Below are 22,750 nucleotides of genomic sequence, written 5' to 3' on the forward strand. Positions count from 1 at the left end.
GGAAGGAAGGAAGGAAGGAAGGAAGGAAGGAAGGAAGGAAGGAAGGAGGGAGGGAGGGAGGGAGGGAGGGAGTAGTTTGCAGCCCTTTGTGTGCACTGTGGTACACTTGATCTGCCATTCCCAGTGGAGTGGGGGCGGCCCTTCATCTTTCCCTTCAGCTCAGGCAGCAAAATGTCATGGGCTCCCCTTCACATAAAAGTTCTTGCTGGCTGCTGGGCAAAGGTGATCCTCTGAGGCTTGCCAGCATACCTTTCAAAAGTGCTGACTGCCTTTTCGAAATTGAGGCTGGCATCCAGCATTGGGCTAAGCTGGGGAGGGTTAGGTAACATTTTAATCATTTGCGTATCTCACTGCAGCTTCTGGAATTTGCTTTTTTGTTTTTTAATGGTACAACACAGCATGAAGCAGGCAAGAATTAGTGGAGCAGCTAGAAGAGTCAACAATAAATCGAAGATGGGGGATAGAAATTCTTTCCAAACAAAATTCTAGAAGGCTTGCCAAATAAAAAGGGCACACCCTTGACGCTGGCCCTGCCTATGTAGCCAAATTTATGCATAAGATAATTAAGCATCATTTACCTGCAAGCTTGAGAGAATCCTGGGGTTTGCCAAGGTCCAAAAATATCTTCAGGAGTAAACTTCTTCCCATATCAACCCCAGCTAGCTTGAACATGCCACCTGGACATGGATTTCTTTTAATTTTATTTATTCATTTATTTATTTTGAGGAGGAGGGAATGGAAGACTGAGGTGGGTGGGATGGAGTAACTAGAAAGCTAAACAGAAGCAATCTGCTGTACGGTGTTTTGTCAGAGGTATGAATTGTATATGTTTTTTGTCCATCTCAACAAGTGCTAAGAAACTAGATGCAACACATACTTACTATCCCATGAAGAAATGAGGCATTGCTGTTAAAAAGCTCCCGAGAGACATGATAAAACAACCCAGGCCAATTATCCTTGGCCGATGAAGTTTTGCCCCGAAGTAACTCACAAACGCAATCACCAGTAAGTTGCCTGGAAAATAAAGTAGACCATGACCAAAGAGGGATATTTAGGGATCAGTAATGCAGCATCGATCCTCACTAGTCCCTTAGGTCTCCAAGTGTCCTGGCAGTTGACAGCTGGGGAAATAGTGCTTTTTGGGTGGCCTACATCCCTCTTCAAATGATTAGCCAGCAGGTTTCACCAATACAAAAACCTTGTGGTGCCATCCAGGTGTCAAGATCTGGGCTGCTCTGGTGGCCAGAACCAGAACAACTGCCACTGCATTTGCAGGATTGGGTCCCAAGATCTGCTGGATCTCTCATTCTACTGATGAGCACCAGCTGGGAGCTGTGGAGGAAGAGCTATATAAAAGCAGCTCTTCTGTTCAGAGCTGGCCTCAGCAACACAGGTTTGCCTGGCCTGACAATCCCTGCTCCCTGCCATGTTGCCTTTCTGTTGTGCCTGCCCCTTGCCTGCCCTATATCCTGCCTTGCTGTGTTGCCTCAGTGATGCAGGGCTTCCTGTGAGCTGTGATTCATCTCCTGCATCTTGCCTCATCCTTGCTGCATCTGGTTCCTGCTGTGTCCTGTCTCCTGCCATGCTGCATCTCCCACCCTGTTATCTTATTCAAGGTACCTGCACCTCTGTCCTCCTGGTTCTTGACCCTGGGCTTGTTCCAGACCTCATCCTTGTTCTGCCCTCATGCATTCTTCTGGCTCCTGATCTCAGCCTGTACCTTGATTATGATCTGGACCTGCTCTGAAACCCTGCTTTTGGAGTCTGTCTTCCCTGAGGTTCTGTTACCCTGGTTCTGGTGCCTCTATTGCTCTCATCCCATCTCTGGCTGCTTACATCCCAGACCCTCGCACCAGTGCGGGTCTGCTCAGACATGAACCTCACTGTCTTCAATGGGGCATTTCTCCAGGTGAGTGTATATAGGATATGGGTTCATAGGGTTCCCACCAGAAATTGAGCCCATGTGGTGTGCAAGCAGCACCATTCTTCCATGGCCACCACTCCCACAGGTGGAAGCATGCCAGGGAGAAGTTTGGCTTCCAGGAATGGCAGCTGTGGAGGGTTGCCAGCTGTGCAACAAGAGCTCTTCAAATGCTTCCAGGGTCAGCTTGCTTCCTTAGAGAGGCACGAGCACCAGAAGTCATCCCACAATGAAGAGGATCCTGGAGAGGCTCAGCCTACTGAGTGAGGAACTGTAGGACCAAGAGATTTGCACAAGGCCAGCCATGCCAGTGATTTTTACTTTTTTAATTTCAGCTTTGGAATCTGTAATTAAACTGTTGCCAAGTTACTGCAAATCATAGATCTGTGAGTAGATCCTGGTTGATGTTCTAAGAATGAGCATCTTCTTGAACAGCTGGGCATGAAGAAGAGATCTTGAAAAGCTTGAACAACCATTGGGAGAATCTATGTGGTTTCGTGATGTGCTCTTCCCACCAAGGCTGTCTGTGCAGTGTCACCAGAAGGGCAGGAGGGAGGGACAATTAACTGCAAGTGTATTTCCCCTGAAGTCTAGCTTTCCCACCACCCCAGTAAGTTCCCAATTACCCAATTCAAAGCCGCCATCCATGATTCCAGCGGTAGAGGAGGAAATGCCAAATCTCCTTTCCAACTGTGTGAAGCAACTTTTCATTATGGAGCCAGAAAACACTTTACTGAAGTAGGTAAATGACAGAGCAGCAATGAAGACCTAACAAGAGATGGAAGAGGAGAAAGACATCAGTAAGGACAAGTTCATGGTGGGATATCTCAGGAAAAAATAGGTGGCAACTCTCAAAGTTTTTCTTCATGAGGCTTATTCCACTGCATGTACTTGCAGTTTCATTGGAGAACTGAGGTCTGAAGTCTACACAAAGAACTTTCCTACTTTCCCACATAGGTGGAACGCTGCTACTGTGGAATAACACAATTATACAAGTGGGAGAATCAGCTTCTGTTTACTTTTTCAAAAGGTAATCAACTTTAGCTGCCCTATAATCCCTTATAAAAGCACTGTCTAAAAACAGAAGCAGAACTGGACACTTGTGTAATAAGAAATGATAAAGATAATAAGAAATGATAAATGCACAATACGTGCCTTGTGTAGAAAAGCTCCACGGCAGCACCAACCTTGAATCAGGAATTCAAGCCCAGAGTTTTAAGATCCAAGTATTCAAAGTCCTGGGTCAGCTGGGATGTTTCAATTTTACCTTCTTTAAATTCAATTAAAAAACCCTTTTTTCTGAATTCTTTCTGAAAGAATTTCTGAATGCTGGCACATTCTTATAAAAAACAAACCAAACTTTCTCTCTTTCCTACTCACTTAGCCCTGCAAAACATTACAAATCAAAATGTTTTTCACCAAGCAGCTGTGCCTTTTCATCTGCTCAGCCCTATCCTTGGTTAGCTTTTTTGGTTATTCCATGGTGTTCCCAAAGACAGAGTTCTGCAACTGGCCATTGATACAGAAAGGCCTCATTTCTCATCCACTTTAACTATGCAGGAACACTACGAAGTCCCTATTTCACTAAGCATCACAACACACCTGTGTTGTAATTTATCAGTCGGCACAAACATCCTTTTACAAAACAAAAGTTGAAGTGGAATTGAGAACTCCTCTACCCTGGATTCTGCAATTCATATTTGCGTATATTAATGGAACACTGGCTGACAATTGCTTAAATATTATCCAGTTTTGTCAACACAGACTTCTTGTTTTTTGAGGTGATCCCAAAGCAAATAGATTAATGGCATAATATCACTTGCATAACATGAGTACAGATGAGTAAACAAAATCAATTGAGATCTGAACTTTGTGATACTATTCAGTACCCTCTGGAAAAGTAGCAGCAGTTTGCAATCAAAAGGTCAGATTTTAGTTTGCTCAGGCAAAAGGGCTGAGCTCCCTATCAGGACTGGAAAATCTTACAGGACAAGCCTTCTTGCAAATATTTCAAGAGGTGTATGATGTGACAGAGGTGGGCAGGTCTCAAGCAGATACCTTGGCTCCAAAGCTGTTGTTCCTCCAGAAAGCAGTGAAAGACACAATGAACTTTACTAGACAATCTGATGTCCATCCCATTTCCCAAATATTAAGAGTCTTCGCAGTCACTTTTTGTTCTCAGCACTCAACAGGGCTGTCAGCAAATGTGGTCATCTCAGTGGTTGCTTCTCATTCCAGTTCATTTACTTATTACTTTTACATCCCACATCTTATATTCGTCTTGTAAGGAAAAGCACTCAGGCACTGACTATGGGTCTGTTGTTGAAATGTGGAAGGTTGTATAGTCTGAACCCAGCTGTGCCAAGAAGCCATGGCTTGTTAAACCATGAAGAACTCATCAAGAGAAACTATGGGTTGTTATTGGGTTGTTCATTGTGTATTTGTGTTTATCACAGCTTTATTCAGACAACACAAGCGCCATGTTTCAACAAGCAATAGTTCAGTGACCACCCACACTCATCCTTCAAGTATTCATTACTATGTTGGCGGAAGCCAGTTGTTAACCTCAGGACTAGCCACAGGTTTCAGGGTCTTCCCCCAGTGCCTCTGGCTGGACCTTTCTTGATCTCTCAGCCTTGCCAGCTATGAGCGGCTGCAGTGCTCTGATGAATGCCAAGCAGCCCCCAACAGTAGTATTTTCAACAGTGCCTGGGAGCAGTCCTCTCTTGGGGGCATTGTGGGAAATCAAAATGGCACCTCCTGGACCAAGCTGCCTGGCACACACAAAAGCACCAGGGAAATGTGTCCCAAGCACCACCGGGGGGCAGCTGCCTGAGGCCAGTCATGGAAACTGGCTTGGGTAAGAAGCACAGACCTGACACCCGATGATTCCAATTGGTTCTCATGCAATGATTCTCACTTGCGTGAGGAGTGCTATTACCTGGGCTCAGCAGGGGAACATGTGAATTGCAATAAGTCCAAAGCAGAGCTGCTAAGTGACTGACTGAGACTAGTACAAATGCTTATACGACGCCAGTGCTCCATCAGCAGCAGCACCTTCTGGTCGGTTTGTAGGACTGATCTACATGGTGTCCCTGTTGACCTCTGAAATCCTTAATACTTGGGGCCAGTGTATCTCAAGAATGCCTCTTCCCATGTGTGCCTGCTCAGAGACTCAGGTCATCTTTAAAGTCTTTCTCGGTGTGTTCCCACTGAATAGGTTGAGGAGGTGATGTTTCCCAGTTGTGGCACTCCAGCTATGGAATGCCCTCTCTGTGCAATCTCAGCTGGTTCCCACACAGCCACCATTTTGCATTAAACAAAAACGTTCCTCTTCTCCTGGGCATTTTAGACATCTTAGATTTTTATTATTGTGTCTGTTTTTAACCTGCTTTATTGTGTGAACTTCTTATTGTAGAATGGTATATAAATAATGTACTTAATATTATATAACAACAGGGTGAGCAGTTTGGGAGTGCTCTTCGACCCGGAGCTGTCCCTGGAGCCTCAGGTAGCAGCAGTGGTGAAGAGAGCTTTCCTTCAGCAAACGTTGATCCATCATCTGCATCTTTACCTGGATGAGCAATGCCGAGCAATGGTGACCCATGCTCTGGACACTTCCCAAATGGACTATTGTAATGTGCTCTATGTGGGGCTGCCCTTGAAGACAGTCCGGATGCTTCAATTGGTTCAGAATAGAGCTGCCAGGATATTAACAGGCACCGGCAGGTAAGCACATATAGCGTTGGTCCTTTACCATCTACACTGGCTACCAATTGGAGTCCGAGCCCAATTTAAGGAGCTGGTGATGACCTATAAAGCCCTAAATGGCTTGGGTCCTGGGTACCTGAAGGAGCATCTCCTTCCCTGTGTGCATTCCTGCCCTGAAGATCTGGTGTGGAGGTCCTTCTTCGGGAGCCTTTCCTGAAGGAGATTAGGAGGGGGGGCTACCCAGAGAAGGGACTTCTTGGCGGTGGCACCCCAATTATGGAATACGCTCCTCAGAGATGTTTGCCTGGCACCGACTTTGTATTCTTTTCGGCTCCAAGCTAAAACTTCTCTATTTATCTAGCCAGGGCGACTTCTTTTATAACTTCTTTTATATCTTTTATATCTTTTATTTATTTTATATTGTTAATTTTAATTTTATATTGTTATTTTTGTATTTTATTGTATTTTATTGTGTTGTAAGCCGCCCTGAGGCTTCAGCAAGGGGCGGCATAGAAATGTTCTAATAAATAAATAAATATTTACCCATTATTTTAAAAGTTTATTAGGTTTTAATGTATGGTTTTATTATTGGATGCTATGCTTCATTTTTATTATGTTTTTATTGTAAGACCATCCTGAGACAGTAGTAGTCAGATGGTATACAACAATTTTAAATAAATAAATAAACTAGGAAAGTCTGAATCTCAGTCATTCTGGTCTTGTACCCAATATCAGACAGAATAAAAGAAGTTCTCAGAAGCTTTCAGTGGGGAGATGGAAGGAGGTAAGCACAGCAGAAGAGTAAGAAAACCGTAGTTTTGACTGGGAGCAGGGCTGGCAGTCACAAATAAAGTATTGTTTGGAAATATCGGAATTATTTCTTAAGGAGGCAGGGGCAAGCACAAATGTTGGACACCCTGTTTGATGACAAGCACTGCCAAATGGACTGGAAGGCACCTAAAAATAAAGGAATTAGTATCATAAAGCCAAAACATATAGAATGTGCTTTTAAGCCACTGTAATAATTGGGTGTCCACTCAACCTTGAGCCCTCTGTGGCGTGTCGGTTTTCTCTTGGCTGCTTGTTGCCGATCCATGTCATCCTCCAAAGATGTGGTGTCAGGTTTTGCTTCTTTGATGGAGCCATTCAAGTTCTCCAAGTCCACCGGCATCATGATTTCTTGTCTTGAAGGATTTCCCTGTTTCCCACAAAGGAAGCCTTCAAGTTATTGACTCAGAAGACAGTCATTATTATTCTTTTCAACCATTTCACTACTCATTTCTTGGGATGGGGAGGTGGGTGAAGGGACCATCAAATAATTCAACCATAAATCATTTAGTGCAATCCAGTCCTGAGAATCTTTGCTGCAATGACGTTGACCATGCAATAACTGGTTAGGAGCTGCCTTGACTCCAGTAAAGCACTGGGAGAGGAGGCCTCAGGCCAACCCTGGCATTTGGGTTGAGGTGCCCACCTTCCTGTGGAAAGCACCTCAGCCTGACTGCCAGAGGAAGGCTTAAAAGAGAAGGCCTTTGCTAAGTCTTCCACTGTTAAGCCGGGCAGACCAATTGTTGTGTTCTCAGCATCAATGCAGTGACAGCTATTTGCTTATTTAGAACTTTTATAGCTACCTGAGTATGTCCAATTATCTCTCAATCAGCTGACTCCAAGAACCAATCACAATCTACCAGGCTGTATATAAAGCCTTGCCTCACAGCCTGCTCCCCAGTCAGACCATCTCAGCTCTGACATGAGAAGGATGCCTAGACGGGTGGCAGCAGTGGCGAGGAGCGCTATCCTTCAGCTTAGACTGATCCACCAGCTGCGCCCTTACCTGGATGATCAATGCCTACCAACGGTGACCCATGCTCTGGCCACTTCCTAACTGGATTACTGCAGTGTGCTCCATGTGGGGCTGCCCTTGAAGACGGCCCAGATGCTTTAGTTGGTTCAGAATAGAGCTGCCAGGATGTTAACGGGGACTGGCCGGTATGCACATATAACACCGGTCCTTTATCAGTTACACAGGCTACCAATTGAAGTCTGGGCCCAATTTAACTTGCTGGTGGTAACCTACGAAGTCCTAAATGGCTTGGGTCCAGGGCACCTGAAGGAGTGCCTTCTTCCCTATGTGCCTTCCCACCCCTTCAGATCTGAGACAGAGGCCTGTTCCGGGAGTCCTCCTTGAAGGAGATCAGGAGAGCGGCTATCCAGAGAAGGACCTTCTCTGCAGTGGTACCCCAACTATGGAAAACGCCCCCCAGAGAGGTTCACCTGGTGCTGATGCTTTATTCTATTTGGCATCAGGAGAAAACTTTTTATTTTCCCATTATTTTAATGTCTAGTTGGTTTTAACTGGCATTTTATTATCTTGAGTTGCTGGATGCTGTGCTTGTTTATTTGTTCTTCTGTTGTAAGCTGTCCCGAGACGCCAGTGGTGGATGGGTTAGAAAAACTTTTAAATAAATAAACAAATAAATAGACTTCCTGTCCTCAATTACCACCTTGAGTTGCATCAAACAACATTGGCCCATGAGATTTCTTGGTATTTGAGAAAGTTTTTCCCCCCTTCCACATCTCAAGTCCCAGTTCAGCAGTCTAACCACCACACAACACTGTCTGTACCCTGAAAATTTACTTACTGAATTTTATGACATTTGTTTTATACTGTCTGTCTGTCTTCCCTTCCTATACGATACCTTCAGAATGTTCCACCCCTAAAAATGACCTACAACAATTATACCTACTAACAATGAATATACCACATTCATCATGGCTGGCACAGTCCAAAGGGAAGGGAAGGGAAAGATCTTTCCTTTCCCCCCACCCCACATTTTAGGGTGGCAGTCTGGGACTGGTAGGCAATATCTGGCCAGCCATGGGAAAAGCTGGAGTCCTCACTGCAATCCTGGCAGAGCCTTTTGAGGACAGAGTGACGATGCTCTCGTTCAAGGAGACCCCTCTGCTCTCTCAACTGGTGCAGGTCTTTCCAAGCTGACTGGGGACCTGATGATGGAAGACCATCTCCCTTACACGTGACTCTGGGCCAGCAGAGAGGAGAGGGTTCAGGCACCAGCATTTTGGGCAAGATCTAGCTCCTTGTTATGAGGAGGAAGATACTGAGACTTTTAACACTGGCCTGCTAAAGGGGAGTACAAGGCAATCCTCACCTCAGAACTCATCCTGCACTTGATTGGATGCGTGGAACCTACTGGGCTTGGAAGGTCATGGGTGACCACCTGGGATTGTACCCTTAGACTCTTTACAAGGAGAGAATTTTCCCCATAAAATGCTCTTAAATTTCATCAGGTTGTTGCTGTCCCATTTTATCTGAATATACCCAATAAACATATTCAAATCTTTTGCAGAATTTTCCCCTGGCCTTCCCTCTAGAACCTGAAACTGTACTCCTCCTATCTCATTCTTCCTTCTTTGGGTAATTTCCCTTGAACATCCAGCTTTCAGAGAAGTACTATCTGCCCAGTCCTGTAGTACCAAACACCCAGGAGCCATCCTAACTCAATGCAAACTACACCTTCTTGGAAGAATATCTCACATGACCATTCACGGTACAGAGTGCCCGTCAGCCTTCTGCAGTATGACTGAGCCATCCAAATAGAGGCTATGCTGTCTGTGCAGGAATTGCTTTGTGTCAGCTGCAGCAGTTAATGATCTTTCCTTGTATTTCCTCATCTAAATCATTAATAAAAATATTGAAGAGCACCTGTCCCAGGACAGAACCCTGTGGCACCTCGTCACCTCTCCCCAGTTTGAGAATGTGCCACTGGTGGATGCTCTTTGAGTCAGACAATTGTGGATTGTCAATTGTAGCGGCCAATTGTGGATCCACCTAATGCTTGCACTATCTAGCCTGCTTTTTGCTAGTTTTATAATCAGGATATCGTGGGGCACTTTGTCAAAGATGACTGGATTTTGTCCACAACATTCCCATAGTCTATTCGGGAGGATATCCAGTTTAAAAAAAAGTGAAATTAGATTTGTCTGAAATGATTTGGTATTGAGAATCCAAGCTGGCTTCTAGTGATTATCACATTATCTTCAAAGTGTTTGCAGATTGTTTTATAATTTGCTCTAGAATTTTTCCTTGGATTGATGTCAGACTAACCAGTCTATAGTTCCCAAGTTCATCTGTTTTTCCCTTTCTTGTAGATGGGGACATTCACCCTTCTCCAGTCATCTGGCGCTTTTCCTGTCTTCCATGAATTCTCAAAGATTATACATAGTGGTTCTGAGAGTTCTTCTGCTAGCACTTTTAAGACGGATGAAGTTCATCAGGCCCTGGAGATCTGAGCTCATTTAGCCCAGTTAAAAGATCCTTGACCATTGGCCTGTCAAACTTGGGGTGCCCTCCTGCCCCTTCAGTTTGTACTACATCTTCATCAGGGAGGTTGTAATTCTTCTTTTGGGAAAAGACTGGGCCAAAGTAGGATCTGAGCACTTCTGCCTTTTCTTTGTTCTCCATTATCATCGCTCTGTCCACAGTGAGTGGCTGAACATTCTTCTCTTTCATCTGCCTTTTGCTTTGGACATATTCAAAGAGGACTTTAATGTTGTTTTTAAATCCCCTCACTACCCTCAGTTCATTCATCGCTTTGGCCTTCCTGATGTCATCCCTGCAGTTTCTTGATACTTATATTCTTCCTTTGTAGCCTGGCCTTCCTTCCACCTCTTATACATGTTCTTTTTGTTTTCAGATTTTATCTTAGCTGTTTGTGAAGCCGCATGGACTTCCTCTATTGTCTACTACTCTCTTTCCATGTTGGAATTGTTTGTAGTTCTGTTTTAAGCATTTCTTTTTTAAGGCATGCCACCCATCTTGGGCTCTTTCCCCCTTTAGATTGGCTTGCCATGGGATTTTGTGGATCATCACCCTGAATTTGTTAAAGCTCACTTTTTGAAATCCAGGGTACATGTTTGGGTACACTTAGTTTTAGCTACCTTTATTACCGAGAATCCAAGTAAGGCAAGCTCACAGTCCCCCAGAGTTCCCATAGCTGTTACTTTGTCCAGTATGTCTTCCCTGTTGGTTAGAATCAGTTTGAGTAAATCCTTGTTCCTTCTTCGACTTTCTGCTGGAGGAAGTTATCAGTTATGCAATCTCTTAGAGGGACTGTGTTTGACAGAGTTTGACTCCCAAGAGGTATCAGTCCCCCATAATGACAACATCATGTCTCCTTGAAATATTGGCAATTTATTTTTTTCCAAAAATTTCATCTTTATCCTTTTGATTGGATGGACGATAATATAATCCAACTATGTTGCTCCTTTTATTCTTTTTTCTGCTTATATTAATCCAGATACACTTGGATTATTAATCCAGATACACTTGGATTAAGAATCCAGTGATAGATGCGATCACTGGATTCTTCTTCCTGTATTTCTTCGCAGAGATATGTATCTTTAACTTAAAGTGAACTCTGCCTCCTTTTCTGTTACTTCGAGCCGTTTTGAACAGGTTGTATCCTGCAATCTTTTAGTTCCATTCAGGGCAGCCATCCCACAGAGTTTCTGTTATGCCTATGAGGTCATATTTGCCCTCTTATACTAAGAGTCCAAGTTCATGTTGTTAGTTTCATACCTTGGGAATTGGTGCATAGACACCTAAGGCCACACGAATTATTCCCTGGCTTCTTTCCTACATTTTTGAGAGGCAAATGATAAACCCACCTAGAGTTTCTTTCACTGTTGCAGTATATAATCCTTCGTCCACTGATGTTGCACCCAGATGTACAGTATGTCTCCCTTACCTGTAGAATTCAGTTTAAAGCCATCCTGATAAACTTCTTCACACTGTGGTGAAGTTCATCCTTTCCTTTCTTTGTAAGGTGCAATCCATTGCTTGCCAGCGGAGTCTTCCTGGAAGCTTAGTTGTGGTTCCAGAACCCAAATCTCTCATGGCTGCACCACCATTGTAACCAGCAATTCACATGGAGTATTTCCTCCTGTCTTTTCCTCTTCCATGAACTGGAAGGATTGAGGAGAAAACTACCTGAGCCCTAATGTTCTTAATTTTCTTCCCTAAATTTCCTTTCCTAAGGAAGTCTGGCATAATTCCCTCAAAGCTCCTGCTGGAAGTGTTGCTGGTTCCCACATGAATGAGAAGAAAGAAATGTGTGTTAGTGGATTGTCCATTGGCAGGTTGTATGAGCATTGGCAGTCTGTGAGTCGTATCCAGTGCTTTTTTGTAAATAAATAAAAAAAACGTGCCGGAACTCATGTCTTGGGGTCACACTTTTACACAATGGTCGCCGCCGGCAGTAAGCACTCAGCGTGCGACCACACAACCGATCCCAAGCCGAGCAGCGTCCCAAGCCGAGCAGCGCCCTCACAATCAGCACCGACAATCTGTGCTGACACACAAGCAGCCCGCAGGCACTATGTTAATGATTTCTGCCACCGATCTGCTACGCCCAACAGGGCGATTCACAATCACTTGGAAAAATCCGTCAAAAAACGGTGTCGGAACACTGTTCCAGTGTGTTCTATGACAAAAAAAAAAAAAAAAAGCCCTGGTTATATCATTGATCTTTGCTTCTGGCAATTCCAACCTATGTGTTTTACCATCTTGTGCAACAGAGAATCTCCAGCAACTATCACTCTTCTCCGTTTGCTGTTGCAATCTTTGGTGCTTTTTTCTTTACTCGATTGGCCTTGTGCCTCTTTCTCAGAGTTACTCAGTGTGTCATGTAGTTCCTTCACAGTGGGTCTCTCACTCGCCTCTTCCTCAAGGAACTTAAAGCAGTTTGGGAGTCCCCCCACTTCCGCTGGAGCAGAACATCTTCTATATTCTATAAGAGAATATCTTTCTCTTTCCCTCAAAGTTCTCTTCTTGTGCCTCAGCTTGTTGATGTGCTTCTTGCTCCTGTTCTCCTCTTAGCTGTTGCAGTTCCAAGAGTCTACAAACCCTCCATCTTCTTTTATGACCTCGCGGAGGGACACTCCCTGTTCCAGTGCTCTCACCTTTTCTTCTCACAGGGCTACTCGCTCGCATTTATAGCACACGTAGGTCATTATGCTCTCAGGTAAGAAACAAACATTGCACAGAAGTTCCTCAGTTCGATAAAGCTTTACTTGGTTAGCCTTGAGTGTCTGATAAGGTCTTGCACTTCACTAGGACTAAGTATTTTTAAAGGAATCTCAGATATCCTGAAAGCATTCTTCTCTCTTTCTAATGCCTGTCATTATATATGTGGGCAAAACTGCATCATGCAGCCACTAGTAAGGTCAGAAGAAATTTGGAGTTAGCAGGAGTACAAAAGTATCTTAGGGTGGGTACGTGGGTGATGGGCCCAGAAGAACCCAAGGAAATGCCATAAATGCTGACTCCTTTACATAGGGCAGCCCTCCATTTGAGAATATTCTTTGAAGGCTTGCCCAGCCCAATTCCAGTTTAAAGGAAATTAACCATTAACCCTCACACTGTATAGCAGACTAAGCAAGGGAGCAGGCAGACTTCCTGTTCCAGCCTCCCACACTTTGGCAAGGTGGATTTCTGCTGAATTTACCCTCAATGCCCTTAAAGCTGCGTTGATCCATAGAAATCAGCACATGCAGCCCACTGCCCTCTTCTGGTTCTCCTTTTGCTGTCTTTCTGGGTAATGCATTTCATGGTTTGGGACCACTTGTAAGAGTCCCCTCCTCCAATGCTGTCTGGCAGTTGGAGGGGAAAAAAAGAAAAACCGGGGGGCGGGGGAGGACTGGAACACCTTAGCTGTTATCCTGACTGTAACCGCGAATGGAGCGCTCCACGGTGCAACAGTTTGTTGCAACTTGCGCTTATATGCGCTGTGTACCCATCGAATGCCTGCAAAGCCTTTACAGTTGCTCTGCACAGTACAGAGGTCTGGCTCCCAGCCAAACCAAGAGACGATTTGAGGGACCAGATACATAGGACAACAGCTTTCTAGATCTTTGAAAGCTCTGTAAAGCAGAATGTGGCCAAATGAGTTCATAAGAAAAAAAGTGGGGTATAAAACTAATAAGCAAACGAACAAATGGGCATGTCATGAGCGGCTGGAGCCGGGGGTCAGACTAGATGGCCCGGGAGACCCCTTCTGACTTGCTCTGTTTCGATGTCTCACCTAAGCTTGGCAACCTACACCTGCTTTCCACCTTCTGTGAGAGCTAGGAGTGTTGAATGCCCTCTTTCTGCGTGCTGCTCAGCCACAGCTTATTAACCAACACAGAGGGGAACATTTCGTATCACCTTCTGTTGGATTGCCAGCTGATGCCTTTCAGTCAGCCCCTGCTGTAGGTCTGCCTTTCAGGGGGTGGGGGTGGAAATTGATCTGCAGGAAATTAGCAAATGATCTTCTTCACATCATGGACCTGAACAAGAAACCAGTTCCCAAGTTCTGCAAGTGAAGCTGCTGTGAAAGACAGAGCTACAGGGGCTGGTGGAAAAGTTGGCAACCAAAGCTCCTTTGGATGAGACACGTGCAACTTCAGGCTTTCAAGGGAGAAGTTGGCACATGACCGCAGATCGAAACATACAGAATAACTATCCGTTTATCCTTAAGCCACAGGTACCATTAAGGGTGGAATTGGGAATGCTGGAACCAAGGGACTATTTCTGCCAAAACATTCAAAGGATTTTACCCTAAGAACCTTTTAGTACACATTGTCCAACAATCACTTTATTCTGTTAAAAGCAATAGAAAGAAAAGGGTAGCGTACCTGCATCATGGATCCAGTTCTACAGCAGCTTTGCCATCATTTGATAAAAAACTGTATGCAGTATTTTCTCCTGAAACTAGGTGGTTCTGAGGTCCACATAGAAAATCATTAACTCCTCCAACTTCCTAAGCAAATAGGAGGAAAAAACATCCGATTTAGGTCTTTTTGTATAACCCCATGCTTCTCTTTTCCCCACTCAGACCAGAGAAGGAAACTCATGTGCTTCTCTATGGTATTAAAATAACCTAGATAGGAATTGTTCTGAGTTTAATCCTGGCATATTTGTGACCTTGCTCTGAAAACTCCCTGTGGTTTGTTTGGAGACAGAAAACATTGTTTCCTATGATTTGTTCTTCATTTCCTCTCAGACTATAAAAAGATGTAGCCATCTAATCACTGAAAAAATACATAGGAGAGCGGACTGGCCCTTTTGTTTCTAGAACAGACAAATCGCTTACTCTAGAGAAGTATCCTACTGACAGATTATTTGCCAGAACTCCGAGGGCTGTATTTTTTGGCATGCAAAAACAAAAAACCCCATTTTGTGGCTGGGTGTACTAATAGAATCTGACTTTTTAAAAGAGGGTTTTATTGAATTCTGTGCTGGGGGTTCTGTAGCTTTGCTTGCGAATGTGGTGGGGAAGGGAGAAATGGTGTTTCTAGAGAAAGGGGAAAGAATGAGATTATTAGGAGGGAAAGGGGACGACTTTGCTTCAAATGTGCCGGTTCGTCAGGGGCCGTCCCAAATTCCTGGCAAGTGGCCTTGGTCAATTATGCTGTCTGTTTATTCTTCTGAATCTGAGATCAACAGAGCAGCCTGTTCCCAGTTCATGCCTATTTTGCATGTGTTCAGTCATAAATCTATTCTGTCCCACTTTCTGAGATCCATTTTAACACAAAATGCTGTATTCAAATTGCTTGCATTTCCCCTTACACGTGCCCCGCTTCATACACACATTCCCTGCCTGCATTTCCCCTCTAAAGGCTGCATTTTGAGCTGAGAAAAGTCGAACAAGTGCACAGTCTGAAGTGTAACTCTGCTCTCACCTGCATGTTATTCCAGGAAAATCAAAAGAGGTTGCTTAGCTTACAACTGCAGAAAGAAAAAAATCAAATATTTCTCATCAGGGCATTCTTTCCATTTCATTCCATCCCACTCACCCAACCAGAAATGAAGCATGCAATTCTAGGCATGTATAGACAGAGAAAAAAAATCCCACATTCCAACATTCTCCCCCCAGTATGGCTTGCAGAGAAAGGCTAGGAGCTTTTATACCATCTTTGGTATATGCGCAATCCTATGTCTGAAGAACTACACACAATCCTATGTCTGCAGGTGCTTAGGATTGTGCTTAAATCTCTGATGGCTAAATATGTGTGGGCATCTCATCTCCAGGGCACATGGTCTCCCCATCCTACCCTGGTAACTTTATCTCGTGCCAACAATCAATGAAGGTACATCTAGAACTGCCGGTCTGAATGTATAGGAGCTGTACAGATTTCAGTACATCTCCAACCAAAAGAACACGCACGGTATTTGTTCTGTGAGCAGCTATTGCTCTTTGCTTAGTGCCAGAGAGAGAGAGAGAGAGAGAGCTCTTGGTCAGATTGTACGTATGTATGAATGAGAACTCATTCATAATTGGTGTCATAGGGACACAACTCCTTCTCTCTTTTTAACTGTGAAATATAGAGGGAGAGGCTAAAGGCCAGGAAATGTTTAGGTTGTTGCTGTTCAAAGGCCTCACTCTGATTTTTATCTGTGGCTTCTCATACATTAGCTGATCAGCCTCTGGGATCAGTGACCTGTTGGTTTTTTAGGAGTCCTGTGGGGGTTGGGGAAGATGCAGGGGGAGGAGGGCTTTGGAAAGCGCAGTGAAAGTCCACCCTGGCTGGAGAGCTCATTTTCCAAATGCCATCAACTGAATTTCATCAGAGTACTGATTCCACAGTTTTCCAGCTCTTTGCTTCCAGGAAGTCTCTCTCATGTTGATACGCATGTAATCACCGAAGGAGCAGAAGGAAAGAATGACCCGTTCGCATTCCCAGAATCTAGTGCTGTAGCAGAGCCAATATTCACAATGACACAGCATTGGCACAGCGGGCACACGGATGCCATCTGCCCACCATCCTCTCTTCCCTCTGGCCTTATCTGCAGCCCTCGGAGTCGCTGGGCTGGCAGGGGTGGGGGAGTGACTCTTCCTAACAAAGACATCACGTTCCCTGTTGCAATGCAAAGTATTTCGGAGTGGTGAAGTCTTGAATGGGCAATTCAGAGCAACTAGCCTTGCTGCTTGGTTTGGTTAAGAGATTCGCCATAGCTCCTCCCAATGAAGATGAACTGGGAGGAAGCTACGGAGTCGCTCGGCTGACTGCAAGTTGGTCCTTCCTTGGGGCAAGGCTGTGAGGAATGCCATAATAAATCCCCACAGTGCAAAATTATCCACTACACCACTCATATTTCCATGCTTTAGTGCTTTTCTATTGCTAAATTTCTACCGAGTAATGGAAAACTTAAAAAATAATTTTAAAAACCAGCCTGCAAGTGTGAAAAATCCATGCAACTTGGAAAAAGTCAGATTCCTGCAGAAATTCTAACTGAGTCTATGGTGGATTTCTCCGTCATCCCTGATTCCGTGCCTTCACTAAAACTGAACCAAAAAGTCACTCCATCACCTTGCAGTCAACCTCTTCTCTTCCTCCTCCCTCCAGCTCCTTTTCGTGCCTTCACTACAACTCCTAACATGCAATTTGCCTATGAGAATTCTGGCATTGTGCAGTATTTGGGGCACTCCTGCTCGCTGTACGGTATGTTCCCCTAGGCCTGTGCTCCAAAAACCTTGTGCTGGGGAAATACGGCATTGAGAGGAGGCAGCAAAGAAGGTTGCTTTCACCTGGGGAATAGCCAGGATGAAGCCAGGAATCACGACTGGAGGGCGTGCCAGGACGGAAGGACACAAGCCATGCCACAGCGCAAGCCAGAAAAGCGGAATGAAAAGCCCATGGAAGAATATTAGTGCATGACTGTAGCACTCAAATAAACTCAGCAGGAAGCCCTTTATGCACTGCCCTGTTCAGAAGATTCCATAGGTATCCATCCGAAAGCCTTCCTCACGCTTTGATTATCTTCACTGATTCAGACAGTTAAGTTTTATATATACTATATAGCACATGTGCTACATAACATATAACCTATCTAAAATATAACTTAGCTTTGCATTTCTTACAGCCTATGCCAGCTTCCTTGGAAATAATCCCCACTAAATTCAGTGAGAATCACCTGTGAATAAAGATGCACAGAGCTTTGCAATTTCTGTGCTGGCAGCCGCTAGATTCCAACTACACAACCCGTTGCTGTTAGAGCATCCATTGCTATTACAACCCGCCAGCCAGCAGGTGGCAGCACAACCCTGCGGATTGATGCCGCCAGAGCGAGTAATACTTAATAAATAGTTTCACAAATTTGCAAACATGGCAGGTAACTACCGCTGCCTCCAGCCAAGCAGCAAAAAAATCCCAGCGGCGAGCTACTTGGCTGCATTTTTAAGGCCAATTGAAATATTTCTAGTACTGGCCCTTAAACAAAAGCAAAGCAGGCACCCTGCAAATGTTAATTCATGCTGGGAAAACTGTAGCAAAGGAAGAAGAGCAAAAAGCATTTAACAACGGAGAGGCTTCCAGAGACACGAAGTTTTCCAAATATGCTGGCATGTCATGAAAAAACAATGTTTCATTCCATCTCTAGTGTTCAGGCTGTGAGCAGTAATGTTGCTTGGGGAGTCAAAATATCACTCACAAAAGGGCAGCTGCCGGTGCTTATGTCTCATTTCCGAACTCCATGTAAAAAATGAAAGCCGGGCAGGACGAAAATGGATCTTGTCTACCAATGCATTGATTGCCTCATCTTGCACAATTCCTCCATTCCATGCATGGATTCCCTGCACTCATTAATTGCTGATATGATTACACTTAGCACATGAAACCAATTTCCACTAGGAATGTGTGAACCAGCAAAACTCAAGTTCCTGAAGTCCACTTTAAAACTTGTTCTGACCTGTGCTGTGAGCTTTGGGGGTTTTCTTTCTTTCTTGCATGAAAATTCATGGGCTATTTCATTGGGATTTTCTTTCCAAATTTTCCTGTTGTGCACATCTTTGAACTGTATGCATTTTCTCCCATTGTTTAAAAATGCATTTTGAATGCATTTTTTTAAATGCATCTTTTCATGCTCATTTTTCAAATGCACACATGCTATTGAACACTTTTCAGGTTTTGATTTGCAAAGTTCATTGAAAGATTTGAAATATATGGACTTGGAGTGCAGCTGTGTTCGGTTCAGAAGGTGTGAACTGAAAGGATGAAAAATCGGAAATAAATTTCTCATACATCCCTAGTTCTCACCCTTGAGGTGCAGATCTATTCAGGATAGGACATCTGTTTTAAAAAAAATACAATCACCCCAGCTGCTGGAAGTGATAATAGGAGTACATATGTATTTTTGTATGCAGAAGTGTCCTTTCTGATATATTCTTTCTGCACATTGACAGCACCACTAATAAAAAGCCATAACTGAAAACAGAAAGAATTGTGGGTCCAGCAAAACCCTTTTTCTAAGAAGGACACTGCAGGATTGCTTTGCTGACCTTGCCCTTGGTTATTCTTTGTGGATTTGATTTTACGAATACCAATTTGTGTCGAACTGATCTATTCTACCCTGACTAACGTGCCGGTCAGAAATCCATCAGGTCTCAGCCTTCTTCAAATGCTGCAAGAATCTGTGGCTCAGAAATTATTAAAATATATTTTAAATGCATATTTTCAGGGAAGATTCATTGGAAAATACGTTTAAATGTGCCTTTATTTTAATATGAATTTGATGCACATACACAAAAATCACAGGTTAATGTGGGAATGGAATGGAATCAACCCATGAGTAAGTTACAATAGACTTTGAACTTTCATCTCATCCTGCCTTGCACAACAGTGGCTAATTGTACTTCTGGTGTTTTAGCCCTAGCCCTTCTGTCTTTGGCCAGTTTTAATTTCTTTAAAACAAGAACTGAAATAACAAAACATAAGCATAATCTATATGCTTATATTGTGGTTGTCTTACATTCCTTGCCTCTGTTAACAGTGTAAATGCTGCCTAGATCAGCTGCAGTTTGCCAGACTGGTTCAGCTCCACGAATCACAAGACGAATCAGCAGCCCTTCCAGTGATGAAAACACAGCCCTGCTTGTAAAAATGCTGTCCTCATGCCAGCGATCCCTGCCTGAGCCATCCATCTCCCAGTCTGCTTTGCCGAAAGACCCATCCTGCCTGAGGGATCTTCATTTGTTCTCCATTCAAAAGCCTTCTCCCCATTGGTTGAAAAGCCAGGACGATGCTTGCACTTTGGGAAATCTGTTATTGTAGGACAAGGTGATATTACAGTTCGAAATATACTCCAGAAAAGGTGCTGTATAGAATGGCCAGCAGTGTAATGTGTGATGCCTTATTCTTGGTGTGCACACACTTGTGCAAGATGCAAATCTCTCTCTCTCTCTCTCTCTCTCTCTCTCTCTCTCTCTCTCTCTCTCTCTCACACACACACACACACACACACACACACACACACACACACACACGGGTGGTCATTCATGGATCCCCTCAAAGGAAAAACAGAGGTCACAAATTTCAACATGCTAATGTATATGCATACATGCTCATTTAGGAAAATACTACCATTTAAATAAAAATATGGTGCATCTCTCCATAATGAGGATGACTCTGACCAGGTACACTGCTTGGTCTGATGTCCCTGTGCTAACTATTGATTAGAAATTTCAAGGCTGCTCCCAGGCCATCCCTTCTCAGCATTCCTGATCAACAAACCAGATTTGCATTTGGCAGCCCTATAAAAAGAGGACTGTGCTCGGTAAAAGAGGAAACTGTAGCCAATGTCAGCCTGGTTTAGAATAGACCCCTATTCAAATAAATGCATCCAGTGGTCACCCTGACACAGATGGAGAGATGGGAAGAATGGCCCCTCTAGTGATTCCCATGAGCAAAAAATAAAACATTCCAAAGCGGGGGGAGAGAGAGAGAACAGGGATTTGTCAGCATTAGAAGCTGGAAAATAGCAGATGTCCCTGCTTAAAAGGGACAATTGCAGCATATGAATCAAAGTCATAAAATGAGCAAGGAACCGGCAGTCGCCATGGACTGAGAAGAAGAGCAATTATCTCATGCTAGGCCAAACCAGGAGCTCTGCAAAACAGCCCCCCGAGTTCTCCCGTGACAGCCCCTCTGTTCAGTGAGGAGAAGACGCCGGACGAGGCAAGGAACCGAGCTGAGAGAGACCTCAAAATCCGCGTTACCTTTTGCGCCTCTCAGTGGTGGTGGTGCTGGTGCATGCGCAAGAGCCGGTGGTGTGGGTACATACAGAGGCCCTCCAAGAAGAGCCGTGCACTTGTTTTGCTAGCAGCCCACAAATCTGAAGCCGTTTCACTGCATTTGGATTATCTGAACACGTTCAAGCACAATCTGGGAAGGCAGCCAGCTCCCTGTGGCCTGGAACCAGGCGCAAGCTGACGCCTGGCATTTCTGAAGCGGGAGAAGAGCCAAGCTCTGCCTATCCCACTGACTGAGGCTGGGGATAAACCAAAATTAAATCAGCATGAGGCTGGGGCCCTCAGTCTGGGATTGTGATGTGTTAGACTCAGCAAGTGTGCAGGATTGCCTGGATTTTCTTCCTCTGGCTTTGTAGTGGGTTATTTGTCATCCTGGATTTATAATTCTGTTGAGGAATTGTGCTTGCAGTACATCGAGGCTCAAACAAGAGGAGGCATCCGATCTCTGTGATTGGATTTGTCTCCTCACATTGCATAAGCAGCTACTGTGGGTTCAGGATTTGGGTCTGGCTCAAAGCACTAGGGGAGGAAGAGGTCATTCTATAGGGCTTCTCTGCCCCAGATGAAGCAAACAGCTTCGGGGAGGGGGGAGGTTTTTCCATCAGGAAAGGGTAAATGTCCCTTTTCCTAGAGCCATGTTCCCAATCTGAACTGCAGCTCCCCATAGTTAAAATATGATAGATACCATACTTTCTACATGCATTCATTCTAGAGTTATCAGCTATCCTGGAAAATGGCAGCTATAGAATTCATGCATCAAAACAGGTGTGTGTACCAAGTTAAGTGTTTCCCTAAATGGGTCTGAATTTTCACAATGCTCTGTTGTACTGTGCCATCAAGTCCTCTCTGACCTATGGTGATCCTGTGAATGGAAGCCCTCCTGCTTGACATCCGGGCTCAGCTCTCCTAAATTCAAGGCTGTGGCGTCCCTTACAGAGCCCATCCATCTCATCTTGAGTCTTTCTTTTCTTCTTCTTTCCCTCGCATGATTGTCTTCTCCAAGGACTCTTGCTTTTTCATGATGCGCACAACTCTATGTATGCCTATTTTTATAGACAGTGTGGTGAAAGATCACAGACTTTATGCTCTTTGCATGGAGAATAGCTAATGAGATGATAGTTAGTAAAAATTATTTTTCCACAGTTAAGGGAAACGAATTACAAAGCTAAGTTATCTCTTTGTATACTGGTGTAAAACATTCACTCCGAATCTGAATTGAAAGAAAAAGAAGGCAATAAGCCTTGGTCTTTGGATGTATTTTATTTCCAAAGGGATCTTTCAAAATCATAGTTCTTATTACTTCATGGCATTTATACACTGTGTACAAAAAGAAAGAAAGGAGAAATTTAAGAAATAAGACTGCCAGGTCTGTATTCTTTAATCATGCATCTACATTGCAGAAATTGGTAATGGGCCCGGAAAGAAAAAATAGCAATAAGCTGGGTTCCTAGTTCTAATTGGAAAGAATCATGCGAGCGAAACAGTTCAGGCCAAAAATGGTGCTCCACTCCCACCTCCTGGGATGATTTGATTTATTTTGATCAATTGATTGCTATTCTCCCAACAGTTGAAGCAGAAGGAGTACTTAGAGATTGATTTCAGGGGGCAGCACATTTTTTAGAATTGCTTGGGGTGATTGCAAGGTGCGAAAGAAGGCCTTCATACAACTCAGCATGCTCCAGCTGGTTTTAGGGCTTTTTATGGCTAAGCATACATAGGATGGAACTCTTAGTTTTATAGCCAGAAGGTTTTTTGCTGCTTCATTTCTGAACGTTTTTTAAAGCCACAAGTTCTGAAAGAGTCCCTCGGCCACAGTTCTCAGACCGTGGGGATGGCACTTCATAGCAATGCTTGAGTCTTCCTTCTAACGCTCTGCATAGCTTCTTGACCCTCCTAATGTTTAACTAGCAGTCCTGTACATGCTTCCTTTGTGGTCAATGCCACAAAACATTCTGGCACTAATCCTGGGATCCGCATCATTGGACTGCACTGCAAATGCTGCAAAATGAGGCTTCCATGCAGAATAGCC

At 44.1% G+C, this 22,750-nt stretch overlaps 1 protein-coding gene across 3 annotated transcripts in view; it reads right to left on the minus strand.

Annotated features, from left to right (window-relative positions):
• The window catches only part of SLCO1B3 (solute carrier organic anion transporter family member 1B3), a 40,931-nt gene extending 25,536 nt beyond the window's left edge, over nucleotides 1–15,395 (minus strand). Inside the window, exons 1-5 of one of the 3 annotated variants that reach the window (XM_044452201.1) lie at nucleotides 15,377–15,395; nucleotides 14,330–14,454; nucleotides 6,675–6,830; nucleotides 2,548–2,689; nucleotides 882–1,014 (exon numbers count right to left, since the gene is read on the minus strand). In XM_044452201.1, the coding sequence (XP_044308136.1) occupies nucleotides 882–1,014; nucleotides 2,548–2,689; nucleotides 6,675–6,830; nucleotides 14,330–14,338 (440 nt within the window). In that variant the 5' untranslated portion in view covers nucleotides 14,339–14,454; nucleotides 15,377–15,395. Of the gene's footprint in view, nucleotides 1–881; nucleotides 1,015–2,547; nucleotides 2,690–6,674; nucleotides 6,831–13,859; nucleotides 13,942–14,329; nucleotides 14,694–14,787; nucleotides 14,976–15,376 lie in introns of those variants that run through there. The other 2 variants (XM_044452202.1, XM_044452203.1) reach the window with 2 other exon arrangements.
• Between the last annotated feature and the right edge of the window lie 7,355 nt (nucleotides 15,396–22,750).

This window comes from Varanus komodoensis, unplaced genomic scaffold (genome assembly GCF_004798865.1).
Source record: "Varanus komodoensis strain SLA01 unplaced genomic scaffold, ASM479886v1 scaffold70, whole genome shotgun sequence".
Taxonomy (NCBI): domain Eukaryota; kingdom Metazoa; phylum Chordata; class Lepidosauria; order Squamata; family Varanidae; genus Varanus; species Varanus komodoensis.